Here is a 20004-nt window from a genome sequence, read left to right as displayed (position 1 = left end):
TTTATTTAAATATTAATTCAATAGTATTCAATACTTCTAACGAATGTGCTCTTATCATCCAAAGTATTGGGGGGGGGGGGGGGGGGCAGTAAGGTAGCATAGAGCCACCCCAGGATCAATATGAAGATTTTCAAAGTGAATAAGCCAACGCTGTGTGCAATGGTTAAAAAGATCTTTATAGACGAAAAAAATCGTACCAATTTATATCGTTTGATAGTCATGTTTTGAATAAGAAAATTAAGATTTTTAAAGATTAATTCGTTTTAGAACCAGTTAAGTAAGACAAAACAGAATGAAGAAGGGAAGCTATGTTTCACGTTGCAATATTTAATTTATTAAAGTATTGTTCAGAAACTATGACTGAAAATGGTATTTATGGTGGAATTGAGGGCGGTGGGACCCATTCTACTGCTATGCTTTTCAGGTAAGACAAAACAGAAATATGTTTTGTTTGTGTGTATTTCATATGTATATTTGTAATCTCTAGAGGAAAGGTTATAAAAGACATATCCTACCCTTTCATTGTTTGTCGGCTTGTATTCACTCTGAATATTTATGAGTTCTACCCCACTTCCCTCAAACACACTGTCGTCATGTTAGAATTATCCTATCGATTTTAAACTATGGATAATAATTCATGTAAGAATTAGGTATGCCTTTTAAAGCGCAGCAACTTCATAAATTTTACAAAAAGTCTGTACGTCAATTTTAATTTTCTTTGACAACTATTCTTTGTATGATATAATCATCCTATTCAGCTGATTGTTAGAACAATTATTCTAAGGACAACAAGGTACCATATCTTGAGCAAAACATCTCTATAATCAAGTCCTAAAACCAAAGAGAGCTTTGCTTTGATGGTTGTTGCCATCCTTTTTATTATAAATTGTCATAAGAAAAGTAAATAATTCAACTTTTACCAATAAATTTGTATTTTTCAAGTACCTAGTAATTACTGGAATTTTAAATAAAGGTTGTAAAGGAATTAATTTTTATTATTTTCTTATCTTAATTTACATGAACAATGTAAATACGTCTATTTAAAAGCAAAGCTTCTCTATAGCTTCTGTAGTTAAGCATTTCTATAGTTTCATCTTAAATGGCAACTGTGTTTATCAGACATTTTTGTTATACACACACTTCTATTTAATATTATTCGCTTTTAATCTATAATTGATATTAAAAAGCTCTCCATATTATTCGAAATGTTCGTCCTAGAGCTACGTTAAGAGGAAATGTGATTTTCTCGGCTCCTATTCAAGATAGACAGATAAAATTTCCTATTGAAAATTTCTTAAATCAATAAGCATCCAATATACAAAATTTACATGGTCAGTCATTCAGTCGGAAATGCTTTGACGGTCGTTTGATTTTTTAAATTCAATGCAAAGCTACTCTATAAATCACTTTGTCCATCGGTCTATCAGCATTTTTTTAAAGGCAATAAAGGTTTTTTATTACATAGATGTTATCAAATACAAAATGCTGAAATTTTATGGCAAAAACTCATAGGATTACTAAGCAACATTAATCTAGTTAATATTTCCGTCTGTTATGCTCACTTTTTTCTCACAATTTGGTGTGCTTTTATATTCAACAATTTCGCTATTTATGGATATTGTCATCCTTGTTTAATACTATGTTAAAATTTATTTACTCTATTTAAGATATTGTAATTCATTGATTAACTTAAATTATTTAAAATTTCTTGTTTACTTTATAAAGATTAATAAAAATCAAGTGTTGATTGATAGCAAAATACGTGTGAAACATAAGAAAAATTTACATTATAAAAATAGAGTAAACCTTTTCTTTAATTATCAACTCTACTTTAATGGAATGCTGATTCCTAGGACAACAAGCATATCTATAATCAAGTCCCAAAATGTACATACTTTCTTAAAGAGAATCCTTTACTTACGCAATTTTACAACAAGTTTATATACAATTTTGTTTATACTTTTAAAATAATATTATGTTTATTAAGTTGTGACATTGAGTGTTCATGTTAGTTTGTTCTACTACTGTTTGATTTTAGATCTTCGCGCTTAGGATGTTGGTAATTCATTTTAAAATAAAATGCTGTATCATAAGACTTTCAATCAATCTTAACTTAAGTATAACGCCCCCCCCCCCCCCCTAATCCATTTGAAATTAACTTTTACGAGGAATAATTGTTTTAGTGGCACTGGAGAAATTCTGGCAGAAGTAAAGGGACCTTCCACAAACCATTATCAGGTAAATAGACGAAGACCAAAATACATAACTTTTGTGTCACTTTTGATTCCTGTGAGGAAGATGAGAGTGGGAAAGAAAACCCCTAAAAAAGAGATGGAGAATATGACGTCAAAAGAAGTGAAAAAGTTATGCAATATGTATACAGCAAAAATTTTACCATTGGTCAATTACAGTGAATACTGGCATCTGATTGGCTATTCTATCGTATGACGTCATAATCTGTTGATGGACTTTAATTATCTTAATTTTTTAGAGATGATTATAAATCTCTGAAGATAAATTTTTTTGGTGTTTTCCATCGTAGGCCCTCATACTATTGAAATACAATAAAGGGTTTTTTCCTGATGCTTAACACCTGCAGGGGTCTTACGCTTAAAGGCTACCCTGTATCCAATATAACCTTACCTAAACTGACCTACAGATACAAAACAAACATAAAGACTAACCACCCCCCACCCTTATTTAATATTTGTTTCAACATAAGGTCTGGGTTTCTGTGTTCGACTAGACACATTGAGGCAAATATTTCCCTTCAATTTTGATTATAATAAAATAAAATGCTTATCACCGCGTATTAATCATTTTCCTTTCTAGAATATTTAGCATCATTTAAAATTTCCCTTCAAAGTTATAAATGCGTAGCATCTCTAAAAGTATGTATGTGATTAGATTGGCAAAGGAGAGACAGCTCGACGGATAGCAAGCATGTTTGAAGATGCTCTAAAAAAAGCTGGATTAGATACCAATACAACTTTAGCAGGTAATGTGTTTTCATTTAGGAAGGTAGGGGACATTACTCTAGTGCCAAAAGTTTTATAAGATCGAGTTCAAATTTGTCTACTTAACAAATAAGCACACCCCCCAAAAAATCGTGCTTAAAAATGATCCAACCTCATTTTTAGGTGTTGGACTGAGTCTGAGTGGGATAGAGGATCCAGAAACGGGTGCTGAAATGATATCCACGCTCAGGGGACTTTATCCTAACCTCACTAAAGAATGCAAAGGTAAAGAAGCAGCTTATATAGCATATAAAAAAATTACGTCATACAATACAAACGACCAATGATAGGCCAGTACACATTATACAATACAAATGACCAATGATAGGACAGTACACATTGCATGCAAATTATCAATGGTAAAATGTTTACTGGCCCTGTCATTAATAATTTGTATTTTATGACGCCATTTTTTATAGGCACTATAAGCTGCTTCAAAGGTAAAAATACGTTTAATAAGTTTAGAAAGGAAAACCTATATCACTAAACAGAGATGGATTCTTAAAATAACAAGAAGCGCTGAATCGGCTATTGTAGCCCAATCAATAAATTTGATTTTGTAATTTTTTATTTAAAAAGAGTTGTTCTAAAAATACAAAAAGGGCTGTTAGCATAAGATTTAATCTAATTTTTGGAGAGTTTTAATATGATTTTTGAAGATAAAAAAAAATTGGTGATTCGGCTGACACACCTTATTAGACATCCTGTTAATCTTATAAAGGATAACACTTTGCCAAGACAAGAAGAAGAAAAATTATAATGTTTTTATTTCAGCTTGTAGTGATACTCAAGGGACTTTAGCAACGGCTACCCAGGTAAAGAGTCAAAAATAGTCTGACCGGTCGCTCTGAAAATAGCTGCCTCACTTTCTTTTTAAAGCCATAACTTTTATCATTTTAATATTATTAGAGTTACGTTAAAGCTGGTCTTTGAGAAACAGAAAAAGAGTTTAAGTAGTAAAAAAAGGGATAAATCTTTTAAACTGGAAGCAGAAGGTTTCTAAATTAAATAGCAAAAATGAACAATAATAGCTTCCATAAAAAGAACGGCGATATCACACAAAGTTTTTGAAGTAATTAGCAAATTATTAGGGGGGGGGGGGCAGGGTTGCTATTCGTTAACAGTAAATTAAATAGTAAATTAGCAACTAAAAAGTGACACCATGGAATCTGTCCCGATTTTGTATAACTTTTGCGGAACATGTTCCAGTTACGTCATATTTTTTTTCCCGAAAAAGGGAAGGGGGGAAGAAAATCTCTTCAAAAGAGATGGGGAAAAACCCCTTTTCTCCCATCTCTTTTTTCTTCCCCCTTCCCTTTTTTTTCTTTCCCCCTTCCCTTTTTCGGGAAAGAAAAATATGACGTAACTGGAACATGTTCCGCAAAAGTTATACAAAATCGGGACAGTTTCCATGGTGTCCTAAAAAGTGAGTTGTAAAGTAGATTCTCATGAGCAAAACGATGGCTCCACATCGATGAAGACACACGTTAATAAAATAATTGCTGCTTTAAATTTGTTTTCTGTTTATTCTTTTTGTTCCAAAAAGCTTTTGTGCTATTGTGACAAAAGACTGCTTGCTTACTTGCCTTTTTAGTAGTGAAGCAACTCTATAATTGAATTTGTCTGAACGTACGCGAGTAAGTCCTTCCCGAACGCTATAGGGAAGATTGTGAAAGGTTTTGCTATTTTTTCCTTGATTTTTCTCATGTTATCCTTCTTTCTGCTGTACATTTAACTTACTTTATCCGTTTGTCCTACCATGATTAATTTAGTTTATTGCTACAATCATTATCATGTTATTTAAACTTTGTAAAGACAATGATACCGGGAGAAATGGTAGGTTTTCCTATATTTGCATGCCTAAAGGTTTTTTTTTGCATTTTTGTCATTATTCGTGTTAGGTTTGACTTTTAATTCTGTTCTTTAAAGATTTTCTATAACTCGCCTTTTACGAATCTATAGAAAATGGAAGATTCTTTGACTTAGATTATAGTTTATCGTATGATACTTTAGGATAGGTTGTATTTGGTACAGGGTAGCAATATAAATTAAAGGGATAGTTCTACGAAGTGTATTTAAAGAGTTAAGGTACTTAGAGTAGTGAACTTTTATATGTCTTAGTAGAATATATTAGGCATTGGATAGATATGATTATATGCTAAAGAATTTTTAACATTGACCAGACCAAACTTTTTTTATTTGACAATATCTAAAAAAGTCAGTGATTTGCCACATAAATTACATAAGAATGGTCCATTTTTTTCCAAATATGTATAGCCAAAACACCAATATCAGAGAATCTTTTTCCACATATTTCACAAGAGTTATAAAAAATTGAACAGGGGTTCCCCTTGGGACAAGTTACTTAAAAAACATAAAAAATAACGTCCGGTTCATTATAGGACAGGTTTTCTATAAATTCTTTTTAAAAAAATAAAGAAAACCGTCCGGTTTACTTACAATATACACATTATCTCACGCGGAAATACCAACTAACCATACAACATATATATATATATATATAAAAAGACCATTCTCATGTAATTTATGTTGCAAATCACTAACTTTTCTAGATATTGTCAAATAAAAAAAGTTCGGTCAGGTCAATGTTAAAATTCTTTATCACATAATCATATCAATCCAATGCCTAATATATTCTACTAAGACATATAAAAAGATCACTACTCTAAGTACTATACTAAATATTTTATTGGTCATTTTTTGTTGTTATGTGTATTTTGTTGTATAAAAAGTTTGAAGTTCTATTAACTAGTAAATGCTATCTAAGGTTGTATTTATGACAAAAAAGTTTTTGCCATATATAACATGCAACAAAGTTGAAAATAAAAATGAAAAACTCATTTTTTAAGGAAAATCCCTGGTCAAATCTTTTAATTTTAATCAATAACTTTATATTATGAACTACTACATTATTTGAAATAGAAAAAACTTACAGTTCACTATTTTTTTTTAAATGCACTTCGTGAAACTATCCCTTTATAATTCATAATTTCTCATACAATTACCCCTTTTCTATTTCTTCAATTGTAATGTACAAACACTTAGATTATTGATTTTTCAATAAAACGATAAAATATCCTTCAGAGTCTTTTTTGACAAATTCTGTTTCAAAATTTGAACTAGTAAGAGATTCAAATTTAATACTATACATATAATATGCTTGATTTTTAATGGATTATTCCAGTAAGGTTTTGATCAAATCCGCTGGATCACAACCTGTACTGAGCCATATTGAAAAATCATGTATTGCCTCATATTATAAACATTTTTAATATTTAAAATAATAGAATTATTATTTGAATAAAATCTTATCTTATGAGTTTTATTTTATCATTCGCAAAAAACTCTTTATTACGATGCAATGAATTACTTTTAATAGTTTGGTATTTTTTTTTGTACATTAGATTTATGTAATTAAATTACAACGTTATTTGCTTTTTTTTAGTAAAGTTCATTCCTTTTTTTTTGTTTGCCTAAAACGTTTGTAGTGAACCTACTCCATTGTCATGAAATTGTCTTCTATGTAAGAACAGTTGATTTCACTAAAGCCTCTAGGAACTTGATTAAGAAGAGTAAAATAGATTCACACCCCTCCTTAACCAAACTTTAGATTAAAAAATTTTTCCAAACATTCGGACAATTGGGCGTTCAAATAGGACCTAGTGGTAGTTAGAATCAGTTGAGAACAAAATCCCAGCCGTTCCTTCTTGCCAGATATCGCCATTTTAAGATTTTAAGTAAAATTACACTAAATATCCAAATACAAACTTTAATATTCTTTAATTTTTTTAGTATAATTTTAGTGAGACAGCCCAAAAACAGAGTATCTTTGCTCCTGTGGCCAAACTGACTGCCTGGAGTCCCTAATAGAGAGTGCCTTTATGTGTTAACACAAGTAGGGATTCGAACCCATTCCCAAAACTAACCAAAGTGGAATAGCTGTGTATTACAGCATGAGGTCAGTATTTTCACCACTGACAGATAGAAGGCAAGGCCTATCCTAACCAGAAACCCGATCATTCACCCACAGGCCCCAGTGGAGCACCTTGGAGGTCTGCACCACATGTTTTCTGGGGTGTTGTTCACCTGTATCCATGGATTGGGCAGGTTGAGACCTAATGGTGCCCTTAGACTCCCAGTAACCCTGCCATTTGGCTCAAGCTTAGAATAATGTCACACACCTGGTCCCGTTAAATGGGCTGTGAGATGTTCCTCTGCCAATCACAGATCAGCACAGCCGCCATGGTAGGATAGCTGCAGGTGGTGGGCCGCATACCTTCACTAAAGATGCAAATTAGCCCTATTCTGATCTTGATCCTCCAAGAGTTCATCTTGAACTATGCCCTTAGCCTGGGAGGGTTCTTTCTAAGGGAGTTGGGGACACCATAACTGTTTGAGAAACCCGAGCTGATGGTATGAATCAATAGGGAGAGTAGCCATGGTCGCCCCTTCTCATATTAAGCAAGTGGTCCCAGCCCTGCCAAGCCTGGGGAAGGCACAGGGCCCCTCCTACAACCAGCGACTGAAGTCAAGAAGCGCTCTCACATTAGCCATGGTCGGGAGAGTAGCCATGGTAGCCATGGTCGCCCCTTCTCACATTAAGCAAGTGGTCCTTCCACAACCAGCTGCTGCAGACAAGAAGCCCTCTAGCTGTAAAATCAACTGTCTGGCCAGAGCAGCTTTCAAGGAGCACCTGTTCAGAGCTGACTGATGACCAGGATATGGGTAGTGACTAGCGTGAAGTTCTTGGCCATTCCCATCAAGATAGGTGAAACTGGACAGGGGCTATTCTTAGTTTACACCCCCATGGTGTTCAATGTGCCTCCAGGAGGTGCGACTGCATCAAACGGCCCCCCAGGAGAGAGATGGTGGTCATGACCAGGCCTAACTTCCAGTGCAGGGGCCTGACTATGGGGACTGCCAGTAAAACTTTAACAAGGAGCTAAACCTGCTGATCACCAACAACAGCTAGAGGGTATCCAGAGGGGCATGCATTCCCTGAGCCCAATAATGTAATATACAGCTATTCCACCATGGATAGTTTCAAACAGTAACTGTGTCCCCACCTCCATTAGAAACCTCCCAGGTTCAGGGCATAGTTCAAGATGCTCACCACCATGATCTCCATGAGGATCAAGATCAGGGTAGTGCTAACTTGCATCTTGATTGAAGGTATGATGCCCACCACCTGCAGCTATCCTTCCATGGTGGCTGTGCTGATCTGTGATTGACAGGGGATCATCTTGAAATTTGATGGGAACAAGGGCTGTGGCTGGCAGTGGCTTCATGAAAGCTACCGTGGCCAGACAGTTGATTGTACAACTAGAGCGCTTCTTGACTTCAGTCGCTGGTTGTAGGAGGGGCCCTGTGCCTTCCCCAGGCTTGGCAGGGCTGGGACCACTTGCTTAATATGAGAAGGGGCGACCATGGCTACTCTCCCTATTGATTCATACCATCAGCTCGGGTTTCTCAAACAGTTATGGTGTCCCCAACTCCCTTAGAAAGAACCCTCCCAGGCTAAGGGCATAGTTCAAGATGAACTCTTGGAGGATCAAGATCAGAATAGGGCTAATTTGCATCTTTAGTGAAGGTATGCGGCCCACCACCTGCAGCTATCCTACCATGGCGGCTGTGCTGATCTGTGATTGGCAGAGGAACATCTCACAGCCCATTTAACGGGACCAGGTGTGTGACATTATTCTAAGCTTGAGCCAAATGGCAGGGTTACTGGGAGTCTAAGGGCACCATTAGGTCTCAACCTGCCCAATCCATGGATACAGGTGAACAACACCCCAGAAAACATGTGGTGCAGACCTCCAAGGTGCTCAACTGGGGCCTGTGGGTGAATGATCGGGTTTCTGGTTAGGATAGGCCTTGCCTTCCATCTGTCAGTGGTGAAAATACTGACCTCATGCTGTAATACACAGCTATTCCACTTTGGTTAGTTTTGGGAATGGGTTCGAATCCCTACTTGTGTTAACACATAAAGGCACTCTCTATTAGGGACTCCAGGCAGTCAGTTTGGCCACAGGAGCAAAGATACTCTGTTTTTGGGCTGTCTCACTAAAATTATACTAAAAAAATTAAAGAATATTTAAGTTTGTATTTGGATATTTAGTGTAATTTTACTTAAAATCTTAAAATGGCGATATCTGGCAAGAAGGAACGGCTGGGATTTTGTTCTCAACTGATTCTAACTACCACTAGGTCCTATTTGAACGCCCAATTGTCCGAATATTTGGAAAATTTTTTTAATCTAAAGTTCGGTTAAGGAGGGGTGTGGATTGTTACCCTACCTAGTATATCTTGAATAACTCTTCAAATTTGAATTTAATTCCTAGCCGGGTTTTGTTTATATTTAGTCACAAGACTTATTCAAAAATACGAGCGGCAAACTTTTTAGTCGATATATTTTCTATAAAACTATGGCTTTAAACCCAGAAACTCATTTATCTAACTTATTGCATGAATAAAATGAACATTAGTTACTCTTTCTTACCAAAATGTGAACACTTTCCAACCAATGATTTGGCCGAATTGTTCCTACACTTCATTGGCCAAATTAAGGAATTAGGGATTTATGACAAATAATGAAACAAATGATAATAATCAAGTTTATATTCTAGATATGTCATACAAATGTTTCGCTACTTTTGAATATTATCGTCTATGTTCCTTTTGTACATAATATTAAGCATGAATGTAGTAAATTGTATGTTCAAGGAGTATTTCTAAATACTTTTCTTCACAATTATTATGTATTTATTTTTACTTTACTTTCGAGACAGTAAGCCAAATCCTATGAAATTTTCTTAGGCTAGCCTAGAAGTTAGGGTTTACTTAGCCTTACATAGATTTAAAGGAATAACTAAAACCCTAACTCCTACGCTAGCCTGACATATTTTATAAGGTTTAGCAGAGTTTGATTTTTTAAAATACTATCCAAATAGAACATGTTATTTTACCCTCCTCAAACTTTGAAACCCTCCCCCCCAGGGGCGTCCAAGCTTTTTTATTTGGGAGGGGGGGGGGTAAAATTTTGAAATTGAAATTTTTTTTTTTTGGGGGGGGGGTAATCTTTATTTTATAGAGGCATTTTTTTTAATTTGGGGGGGGGTAAAAATTGAAATTCAAATATTTTTTTTTTTTTTTGGGGGGGGGATGTAATCACCCCTTTACCCCCCCCCCCTTGGACGTCCATGCTCCCCCCCCCCAAAAAAATACTTTAGATTCACACATCAAAATTTGAAATCCCTCACTTTACCCCTCTCAAATTAAAAATCTTGGATGTCCCTGCAATCGAGATAAATATTTTTCTGTGGCAAAACAAGAACAGATATATTATTTAGAGCGGAGGAATAGTGGTTATAGCTGGTACGGGGAGCAATGCTCATCTGCTTAACAAGGATGGTACTGAACATAACTGCGGAGGATGGGGACATATGATGGGTAACATTTTGGTTTTTAAGTCTGCTAGACCATAAAAATGTTTATTTATTTGTGTATGCTCTAGAAGTTGGTAGAGACCAAATAATTTGTGTGTCAAATCGAGAATAGAACCCCCCTCTATATCCTTATTTTTAAATTAAAAGTAAAATGTGGGAATTATTTCGTATTTTTTTAGTGGGTACAAAGTATCCCCGCAGGGTAAGGACCCGCTTGTTAAACCCCACAGCGTTACAGCAGGGATTTTTAATTCATTTAAAAAAAAAGGTAGGGGGATTTCTGTGATATATAGGCACTGCAATGGAAAGCACAAAATTTCTGTTTTTAGCCGGGAAACTACTCTACAGGTTCAGTCTGTAGGTAAGACATCTAAAGAGTGAAATACTGCAGCAAGCATAATTCTTAGATTAGGACATTCAGACAATAAATGTATAAGTATAGATGTATAATCTTGATAACTACCTGGCGCAAGTTGCGGAGACCCTTTTCAACTGATAGCAAATTGCTTTATGTTTTATTTGTAGGGACTCGGTTGTGATTATATTTCCGACGCTATAAGCTGATTTCAAAGACCAATACAAAATTGGGACAGGGTCAAAACCACGTGGGTAGAGTTACATATAGCTCGTTCGCACTCTATTATTTAACTTTCATATTTAGACAAAGATTTATAAAAAAGAAGATAGAAACATAATTTTAACAACAAGGATGATAATATTATAGGTGACGAGGGCGGAGCTTATTGGATAGCTGCACAAGCGGTCAAACTATGGTTCGATTCCCTCGATGGTCTCAACAATCAATATCAAAATATTAGGTATACTTAATCAGGAAAAGGACAATCAATTTTAAATTAACATCCCCTCTTACTCCCAAAAAAATTTGGTTTTCATTATATATAAATACAAACCTATTTATGGAAGTTTAACTTTTTTTTATTAATTTTGGTCATAAAATTACTTTAGATATTTTATTTCTATTTTTTGTGATTTTAAAAACAGTTTATAATTACCTACACATTAGGTATAAAATCTATTTTTAATTTAGATAATAAAAACTTTTTGTTAAAAGAACTGTATATTTTTTTTAGTAACCTAGAGAATATTATCAAACAACACTTCAATGTTAAGGATAGGTAATTTTTTTTTAATTTTCCTTTTTTTCTCAATCCTATAAAGATTGTTTTATAAATCATTAGCGGTTACGCGCATTAATCTATTAGGGCATATTTGGAAGTAGAGGGGTGTTGTCGACCCTCTACATTCAATTTTAGTCTTTAAAAAAGTGCTGTAAAGTAAAACCATATCGATTCAGCGACTATTGAGATCTTAAATAGCAGACAAACAGACTTCTTGTTTATTTTGCATCGAAAAATTCTAAGGTTCCCTTTTCTGTTAAATTAATACAGAGAAGAGTTTTCTTGATTATTGATTTGGCCTCAAAACAAATTATTGTTCTTTTAAAGGACAAAAACACGTGTTAACAGATTTCTTTTAAAACTTCGAGGATTTTACTATTTAATTTGTATTCTTGCAGACATGGAATGCTACCTCACTTGTATGATAATTTCTCTAAATCTCAGTTTGCTTCACTTACAAAGGCATTGGCTGACAATGCTGAAAAAGGTAAAGAAATAATATATATATATATATATATATATATCTGACATCTGAAGAGTGCAAACATGCACGAAATAATTTGTAATGTCTGAATAAATATGTAAAATTCATATTTTGTTTGTGAGTTAACCTCTTATATATATATATATATGTATATATATATTGGGCGCTTGAGATGGTGGGGGGTTGAATTTTGCCCCCTCCCCTCCTCCTATTTTCTACTTTTGGGGGAGGTAGTCGACCAACCCCCATTTATAATTTTAGTTTTAAAAACTTACATTATAAAAAATGAAGGGTAATTCTTATCTAGATATTTTTCTTATATACCCCACACCTTCTCTTATAAAATCACACCATTCTTCTCTCTCCTAACCATGGAGGAAAATATTGACCAATATCGGAGGACTTTATTAGCAAACAAAAGAGGACTATCCACGAACAAGAGCACGTGATTCTAAGTACCTTCCAGCATTGATCCTGAGTATTTTCTTTCAAAATATAATAGGTCACTATTAATAATTAATATATTGACGAGAAAATTTATGTTTCACCACTTCAAGTTGAAGAATAGTAAAAAAATGTTCAGGTTTTTTAGTCAAAATTCTATCAAACGTTTTGTTGAGTTCGGGGTGTCTTTAATTGTCCATGATGTCAAATGATAAAAATTAAAAAAGTTAAAAGCACATTTACTATATCTCATATGTATGTTTAAATTAATGCTAGTATGGATTAATTTACAATCAATATAACACGAGTAGTCGCATATGTATCATCAAATATCCATTTTATTAAAAGAATTAGCTTCATCAAAGTTTTCAAAATCAAGGGGGGGGGAAGTTTGTACACTTATAGGAAATGAAATTCAGTACCAAAGATTGGGAGGGTACTATGGGCTTGTTTTTAAAGTTATCAACCTAATTCTTTTTGTAGGCTCTCTTATATGACTGGATATACACGTATTTCTTTGAAAATTGAATTTCGGCACTTTCCTTCTAGGGGCTTGTGGAGCAATAGACCCCCCAAAACACTAAAAATATGAGTTCTGAACTTATTTTTAAAGATATCAACCTGATTTTTTTTATACTACTTTTTTTAACATAACCGAATCAACGAACCATTACAGATTTCATTTTGGGACTTTCCTTCTAGGGGCTTGTGGAGCAATAGACCCCTCAAAACACTAAAAATATGAGTTCTGACCTTATTTTTAAAGATATCAACCTGATTTTTTTATAATACTTTTTTAACATAACCGAATCAACGAACCATTACAGATTTCATTTTGGGACTTTCCTTCTAGGGGCTTGTGGAGCAATAGACCCCCCAAAACACTAAAAATATGAGTTCTGACCTTATTTTTAAAGATATCAACCTGATTTTTTTTAATAATACTTTTTTAACATAACCGAATCAACGAACCATTACAGATTTCATTTTGGGACTTTCCTTCTAGGGGCTTGTGGAGCAATAGACCCCCCAAAACACTAAAAATATGAGTTCTGACCATATTTTAAAAGATATCAACCTGATTTTTTTTATAATACTTTTTTAACATAACCGAATCAACGAACCATTACAGATTTCATTTTGGGACTTTCCTTCTAGGGCTTGTGGAGCAAAAGACCCCCAAAAACACTAAAAATATGAGTTCTGACCTTATTTTTAAAGATATCAACCTGATTTTTTTATAATACGTTTTTAACATAACCGAATCAAAGAACCCTTACAGATTTCATTTTCGGACTTTCCTTCTAGGGTGCAGTGGAGCAAAAGACCCCTAAAACACTATAAATATGAGTTCTGACCTTATTTTTAAAGATATCAACCTGATTTTTTTAACACTTTTTTAACATAACCGAACTTGGTAACTTTTACAGATTTCATTTGGGACTTTCCTTCTAGAAGCTAGTGGGGCAAAAGACATGCTGTATTTGTTGCAATTGAAAAACCAATCAATAACTGATAGTTTTCTTTTTTTACACTGAATACTTAATTTTTTTCAATTATGTAGATAGTTTTTGACTTTTTTTAATTTTTTAAAATTTGTTAGGATACATCATCATTTTTAGTCTTTGTACAGTATTTCTATACCAAGTATTATGAAACCTTAATCTAGTCGTCTTAATGTAATTTTTTTTTCAGAATACTACATAATATTTGAATATGACTGTGAATTGATTCAAGCGCATTTTCATTGGACCCTAGAAGGAAATCAAAATCTGTAATGATTACCTAGTTCATTTATGTGAAAAAATTTCACATTAAAAAAATATTTTTAGTGTTTTGGGGATCTTTTGCTTCACTAGCTTCTAGAAGGAAAGTCCCAAAATTAAATCTGTAAAAGTTACCAAGTTCAGTTATGTTAAAATGTGTTTTAAAAAAATCAGGTTAATATCTTTAAAAATAAGGTCAGAACTCATATGTTTAGTGTTTTGGGGGGTCTTTTGCTCCACTAGTCCCTAGAAGTAAAGTCCCAAAATGAAATCTGTAATGGTTCATTAAGTCAGTTGTTAAAAAAGTTTTCTTTAAAAAATCAGGTTGACATCTTTAGAAATAAGCTCAGAACTCCTATTTTTAGTGTTTTTTTGGAGTCTTTTGCTCCACTAGCTCAAGAAGGAAAGTACCAAAATGAAATCTGTATTGTTTCGTAGATTTGGTTATGTTAAAAAAGTATTATAAAAAAATCGGGTTAATATCAATTTAAAAATAAGCTCAGAACTCATATTTTTAGTGTTTTTGGGATCTTTGCTCCACTAGCCCCTAGAAGGAAAGTCCCAAAATGAAATCCGTAATGGTTTCTTAGTTCGGTTATGTTAAAAAAGTATTATTTTTAAAAAATCAGTTTGTTATATTTAAAAATAAGCTCAGAACTCATATTTTTAGTGTTGGGGTCTTTTGCTCCACAAGCCCCTAGAAAGAGAGTCCTAAAATGAAATCTGTAATAATTCGTAGATTTTGGGGGGTCTTGCTCCACAAGCCCCTAGAAGGAAAGTACCAAAATGAAATCCGTAATGGTTTCTTCAATCGGTTATGTTGAAAAAGTATTATTTTTAAAAAATCAGGTAGATATCTTTATAAATAAGCACAGAACTCATATTTTTAGTGTTTTTTGGGGTCTTTTGCTCCACAAGGCCCTAGAAGGAAAGTCCCAAACTGAAATCTGTAATGGTTCGTTGATTCGGTTATGTTTAAAAAGTATTATTGAAAAAAATCAGGTTGATATCTTTAAAAATAAGGTAAAAACTCATATTTTTAGTGTTTTGGGGGGTCTATTGCTCCACAAGCCCCTAGAAGGAAAGTCTCAAAATGAAATCTGTAATGGTTCGTTGATTCGGTTATGTTAAAAAAGTATTATTAAAAAAAATCAGATTGATATATTTAAAAATAAGCTAAGAACTCATATTTTTAGTGTTTTGGGGGGTCTATTGCTCCACAAGCCCCTAGAAGGAAAGTCCCAAAATGAAATCTGTAATGGTTCGTTGATTCGGTTATGTTAAAAAGTATTATTAAAAAAAATCAGATTGATATATTTAAAAATAAGGTCAGAACTCATATTTTTAGTGTTTTGGGGGGTCTATTGCTCCACAAGCCCCTAGAAGGAAAGTCCCAAAATGAAATCTTAATGGTTCGTTGATTCGGTTATGTTAAAAAAGTATTATTAAAAAAAAAATCAGATTGATATATTTAAAAATAAGGTCAGAACTCATATTTTTAGTGTTTTGGGGGGGTCTATTGCTCCACAAGCCCCTAGAAGGAAAGTCCCAAAATGAAATCCGTAATGGTTTCTTCAATCGGTTATGTTGAAAAAGTATTATTTTTAAAAAATCAGGTAGATATCTTTAAAAATAAGAACAGAACTCATATTTTTAGTGTTTTTTTGGGGTCTTTTGCTCTTTAAGGCCCTAGAAGGAAAGTCCCAAAATGAAATCTGTAATGGTTCGTTGATTCGGTTATGTTATAAAAGTATTATTAAAAAAAAATCAGGTTGATATCTTTAAAAAATAAGGTCAGAACTCATATTTTTAGTGTTTTGGGGGGTCTATTGCTCCACTAGGCCCTAGAAGGAAAGTCCCAAAATGAAATCTGTAATGGTTCGTTGATTCGGTTATGTTAAAAAAGTATTATAAAAAAAAAATCAGGTTGATATCTTTAAAAATAAGTTCAGAACTCATATTTTTAGTGTTTTGGGGGGTCTATTGCTCCACAAGCCCCTAGAAGGAAAGTGCCGAAATTCAATTTTCAAAGAAATACGTGTATATCCAGTCATATAAGAGAGCCTACAAAAAGAATTAGGTTGATAACTTTAAAAACAAGCCCACAGTACCCTCCCAATCTTTGGTACTGAATTTCATTTCCTATAAGTGTACAAACTTCCCCCCCCCTTAAATACTTAAAAAAATATGGTGAAACATAAATTTTCTCGTAAATACATTAATGATATATGGTGACCTATTATATTCTGAAAGAAAAATACTTAGGATCAATGCTGGAAGGTACTTAGAATCATGTGCTCTCGTTCGTGGATGGTCCCCTTTAGGACAAAATTTCCCCTGTCACAATATCCACGTATTTTAAATCCATTGGGATATCTAATATTTATGACTATATTATCCATTTACTTTGCCAGGTGACGAGATATGTTTGGAAATATTTGGTCGGGCTGGTTGTGTGCTAGCTAAACATCTAATTGCCCTGGCCCCTAAGGTTAACAGGTAAAATTGTTGTTGTATAGATCTAGTATAAGCACGCCCTCAAGCAATGACGGGCAAGCTTTTTATTTTACGGGGGGGGGGGGGGAGGGATAAAATTAAGGTTATCAAAAGATTTTGGAGTTTTAATATTATTATAATTTTTTATTCCAAATATTATTTTAAATGTATTTTGAAATAAGAGGGTATGGAGGAACAGTGCTTAACATGTTACTTTGTATGAAAGCGCCAATTTAAATTTCTGTTGTTATTTTAGGTCCATGTTCGAAGATGAAGGAGGCTTAAAGGTATGATTTATATACTTTTTAAAAAATATAGAATAAAACCTACAATCTTTTAGGTTTTTTAAAATTTATTATTGACATCTAATCTACAAATAGGGTTGGTTCCTTTGTCCGTAAGAAATAAATAGTTAACAAAAATTAGATTTCTGAAAAGGTAATAAAAAATAGAGGCCTGATTTTTTAACATTCCTGTAATTATAGGGCATATTTTACCAGTTGTTAACAGTGGTCAAACTTTTCCACCAATAATTTTATTCTACTGAAGTGGCAATCTATCATAACAAGGGGTGTATGTATTGATCCTTCATATGCCTTAACATACCTAATTTCTGATATATATATATATAAATTTTAATTAGAGTTGTTTAGACTTAACAAAAATACTTGACAAATCAATGATTATCTTTTCCCGTATGGCCTCAAAACCGATTAATATCCGCTGGATTATAATCGGTTCTCAGGCCTAACAAAACTGGGTTTAATCTTATAACTTTTATTTTAATATCCACGGACAGTTGTCTATAATACGATGCGATACATAACTAATTAAGGTTGTGTGTGTCGGGTCTGTTTGGAAATCTTGGAAATTTTTACAGCCACAATTCCTCAAAACTTTAGATGCATGCAAGGTAACAGATTGAGAAAAAATTACCTGTGACTTTATAATTAACGCCCCCCTTCTTCTCTATTTTTTAGGGTTTGGGTACTTGGTACAGTACAAGGGCGTTCTTAACCTTATGGGGTTTCAACTTTCTACACCAACCCCCCTTAATTTTGCTCAGAGACGTCCAAGGTTTTTTTTAAATCCCACAAAAAAGCTTGAACGTCCATAAGGTTCATGCACGCTTCTAATAGACCCCAAAATTCTATTCGAGGGAAGGGCTGTTTTATTGTAAATTATACTGGTCCTCCAAGTTTTTTTAAAATTCTCATTCGCTGGCTTAAAAACTTTGGAGACTTTTATATAATCAATCAGGTTTGGGGTGTACTACAAGCAGTGTGCACACTTTTCAACGAATAATTTTTATGCAATAAAGGGATAATATTAATTATCGTAATTGTGGGTAGAACAAAAATTTATTTATTCCTTTAACTTCATAAATATTTTATTTTCAGGTTATTACTGAGCTTACATTAGTGGAATTATGTGTAGGTAAGACACCTATGCTTTCCCTTAAAGTGCCTAGTAAACACCAATCCCCCAGAGGGACCCTGCGGAACTACCATGTGCCCGATATAATCTAAACTTACTAAAGTAAAATACAAAAATTTAAAAAAGCTCCCCTTAATTAAAAAAGGGGGAGGTTTTCTATTGCTCGACTTGGCTTAATTCTTATTTTATTAAATTTGCGTTGAAATTTTGCTAAAATTAGAGCTAGTTTTGTAGAAAACTTCATTGATGAATAAAAATTTTATATTCATCTTCTTCGATCTTTAAGATTCTTCTTTACAGGAAACTTCTATCCAGATTACTTATGAAGAGACTACTGAACCTTTATAATTTCAATTTATAAAAGAAATGAAAAACATTTCTCTAGCCCTTGCAGATTTTTACTCATAAGTCTAACCCTACGTGGTATTATTCCTGTGGGACTCTTTTGAAATCTGAACGTGACCAAAACTTAAATTGCATGTAGCATATGTTTTTTTCCCATGAAGTTTGACTGTGGTTTATTTTTGATATAAGTAACTATATTTTTGTAGGCAGTGCTACAGGTGCTTCATATCTTGGCGGTCAGGCTGCTGGACATTATATTCCAAGGTAAAATAGGTTTCCCCTGGATGCTGTATTGTACAACTAGCCACATGCCCCTATATGTCTCTAGTGACGCTTTAAGGAAGATGTTTTAATCTTAATTTTAGTACTGAAAAAGAAATATACAAAGAGGGTAATTTTTTCACATATTTCCGAAAAATTGGGTGTAAGCTTCCAATTAAAAGCGCTTATTTATTAGGTCAAACGGATCTTTAATATAACCAGATGCATAGTATGTTTTTGGTTATTCTCTTTATCATGTTGGAATTAACGATCCGACATATCTGTTACGGACAACAGACCCTTACCATAGAAAGAGCTATGCTTGAAAAACTTTTGATCTGTTTATATTTTAGGGACTATAGTAAAAACGTGAAAGCCTTCTACCACTACAAGAAACAATTATAAGAATATGAAATTTATAATTAATTTTAATTATTTATTTAACTATGAATTTTATTTATATCACAAAGGTTGTATTTTAATTTATGACAGCATTTATTGTATCACTGAAAATTTAAGTTTTTTAAAGCCTAAATTGAAATATTAGTTCAAAATTGACATACTGATTTTTTTTATTTATTTATATTATTAAGTTTTGTAATAGACATATAGTGGCCTACATTTGAATTATCAATTGAATATATGTATACTTAAATTTTTGTAAGTTTAATATTTATATCATATTTATACTTGAATACATATTAAATAATCTATGTCTTAATATCTTCTTGCATTAATACTTTCAAAATACATTATAAACACTTGTGTTAAGGCAGGAATTTGAGCTCAATTCTGAGCTTTTGTTACCTTCTTTATATTTGATCATGTGTATAAGGTACAGCCAACAAGCGAATTAAAATCTTAAATAATATTTGGAAGGCAGATCAAGAGGTCGTCTCTACTGAGGAGCAAAATTAACAAATATATTAATAATTACAAAATATTTATTTGAATTAATTCATGTGTTTCTCTCTTCATCAGTCTCTCATTATTCAACATGTTGTTTTTCAGACTTAAACTTGTTCATCTTATTATTTAATACATTTTAACTGCAATATATAATTTCTCATTATCATAATTTTCTGAAATAAAACAATACAAAGGTATACAACATCAAGGACGTCCTAGCTTATACTTATTTACTTTTTA

At 33.1% G+C, this 20004-nt stretch overlaps 1 protein-coding gene across 1 annotated transcript; it reads left to right on the top strand.

Annotated features, from left to right (window-relative positions):
• The first annotated feature begins 301 nt into the window (after positions 1–301).
• On the top strand, positions 302–19907 carry Nagk (N-acetylglucosamine kinase). The gene is made up of 15 exons (XM_080177645.1): positions 302–424; positions 2184–2238; positions 2908–2998; positions 3141–3242; positions 3792–3832; positions 10388–10487; positions 11208–11301; positions 11575–11619; positions 12021–12109; positions 16731–16815; positions 17069–17099; positions 17648–17725; positions 18213–18249; positions 18801–18858; positions 19209–19907. Exons 1-15 carry the CDS (start codon positions 309–311, stop codon positions 19258–19260), a joined length of 1074 nt encoding a protein of 357 aa, XP_080033771.1. The 5' UTR covers positions 302–308; the 3' UTR covers positions 19261–19907.
• Positions 19908–20004: the final 97 nt, after the last annotated feature.

The sequence above is a fragment of the Acartia tonsa genome, chromosome 11 (assembly GCF_053477335.1).
Source record: "Acartia tonsa isolate MP-2025a chromosome 11, ASM5347733v1, whole genome shotgun sequence".
Taxonomy (NCBI): Eukaryota; Metazoa; Arthropoda; class Copepoda; order Calanoida; family Acartiidae; genus Acartia; species Acartia tonsa.
This window is presented reverse-complemented; position numbering and strand designations above follow the sequence as displayed.

Coding starts and splice junctions, on each gene's coding strand:
- Nagk (XM_080177645.1), top strand. CDS start 309: ATGTTTCACGTTGCAATATTTAATTTATTAAAGTATTGTTCAGAAACT. Junction 3,833..10,387: donor CTTTAGCAACGGCTACCCAG/GTAAAGAGTCAA, acceptor TATATTATTTAG/AGCGGAGGAATAGTGGTTAT. Junction 17,726..18,212: donor AAACTTTAGATGCATGCAAG/GTAACAGATTGA, acceptor TTTTATTTTCAG/GTTATTACTGAGCTTACATT.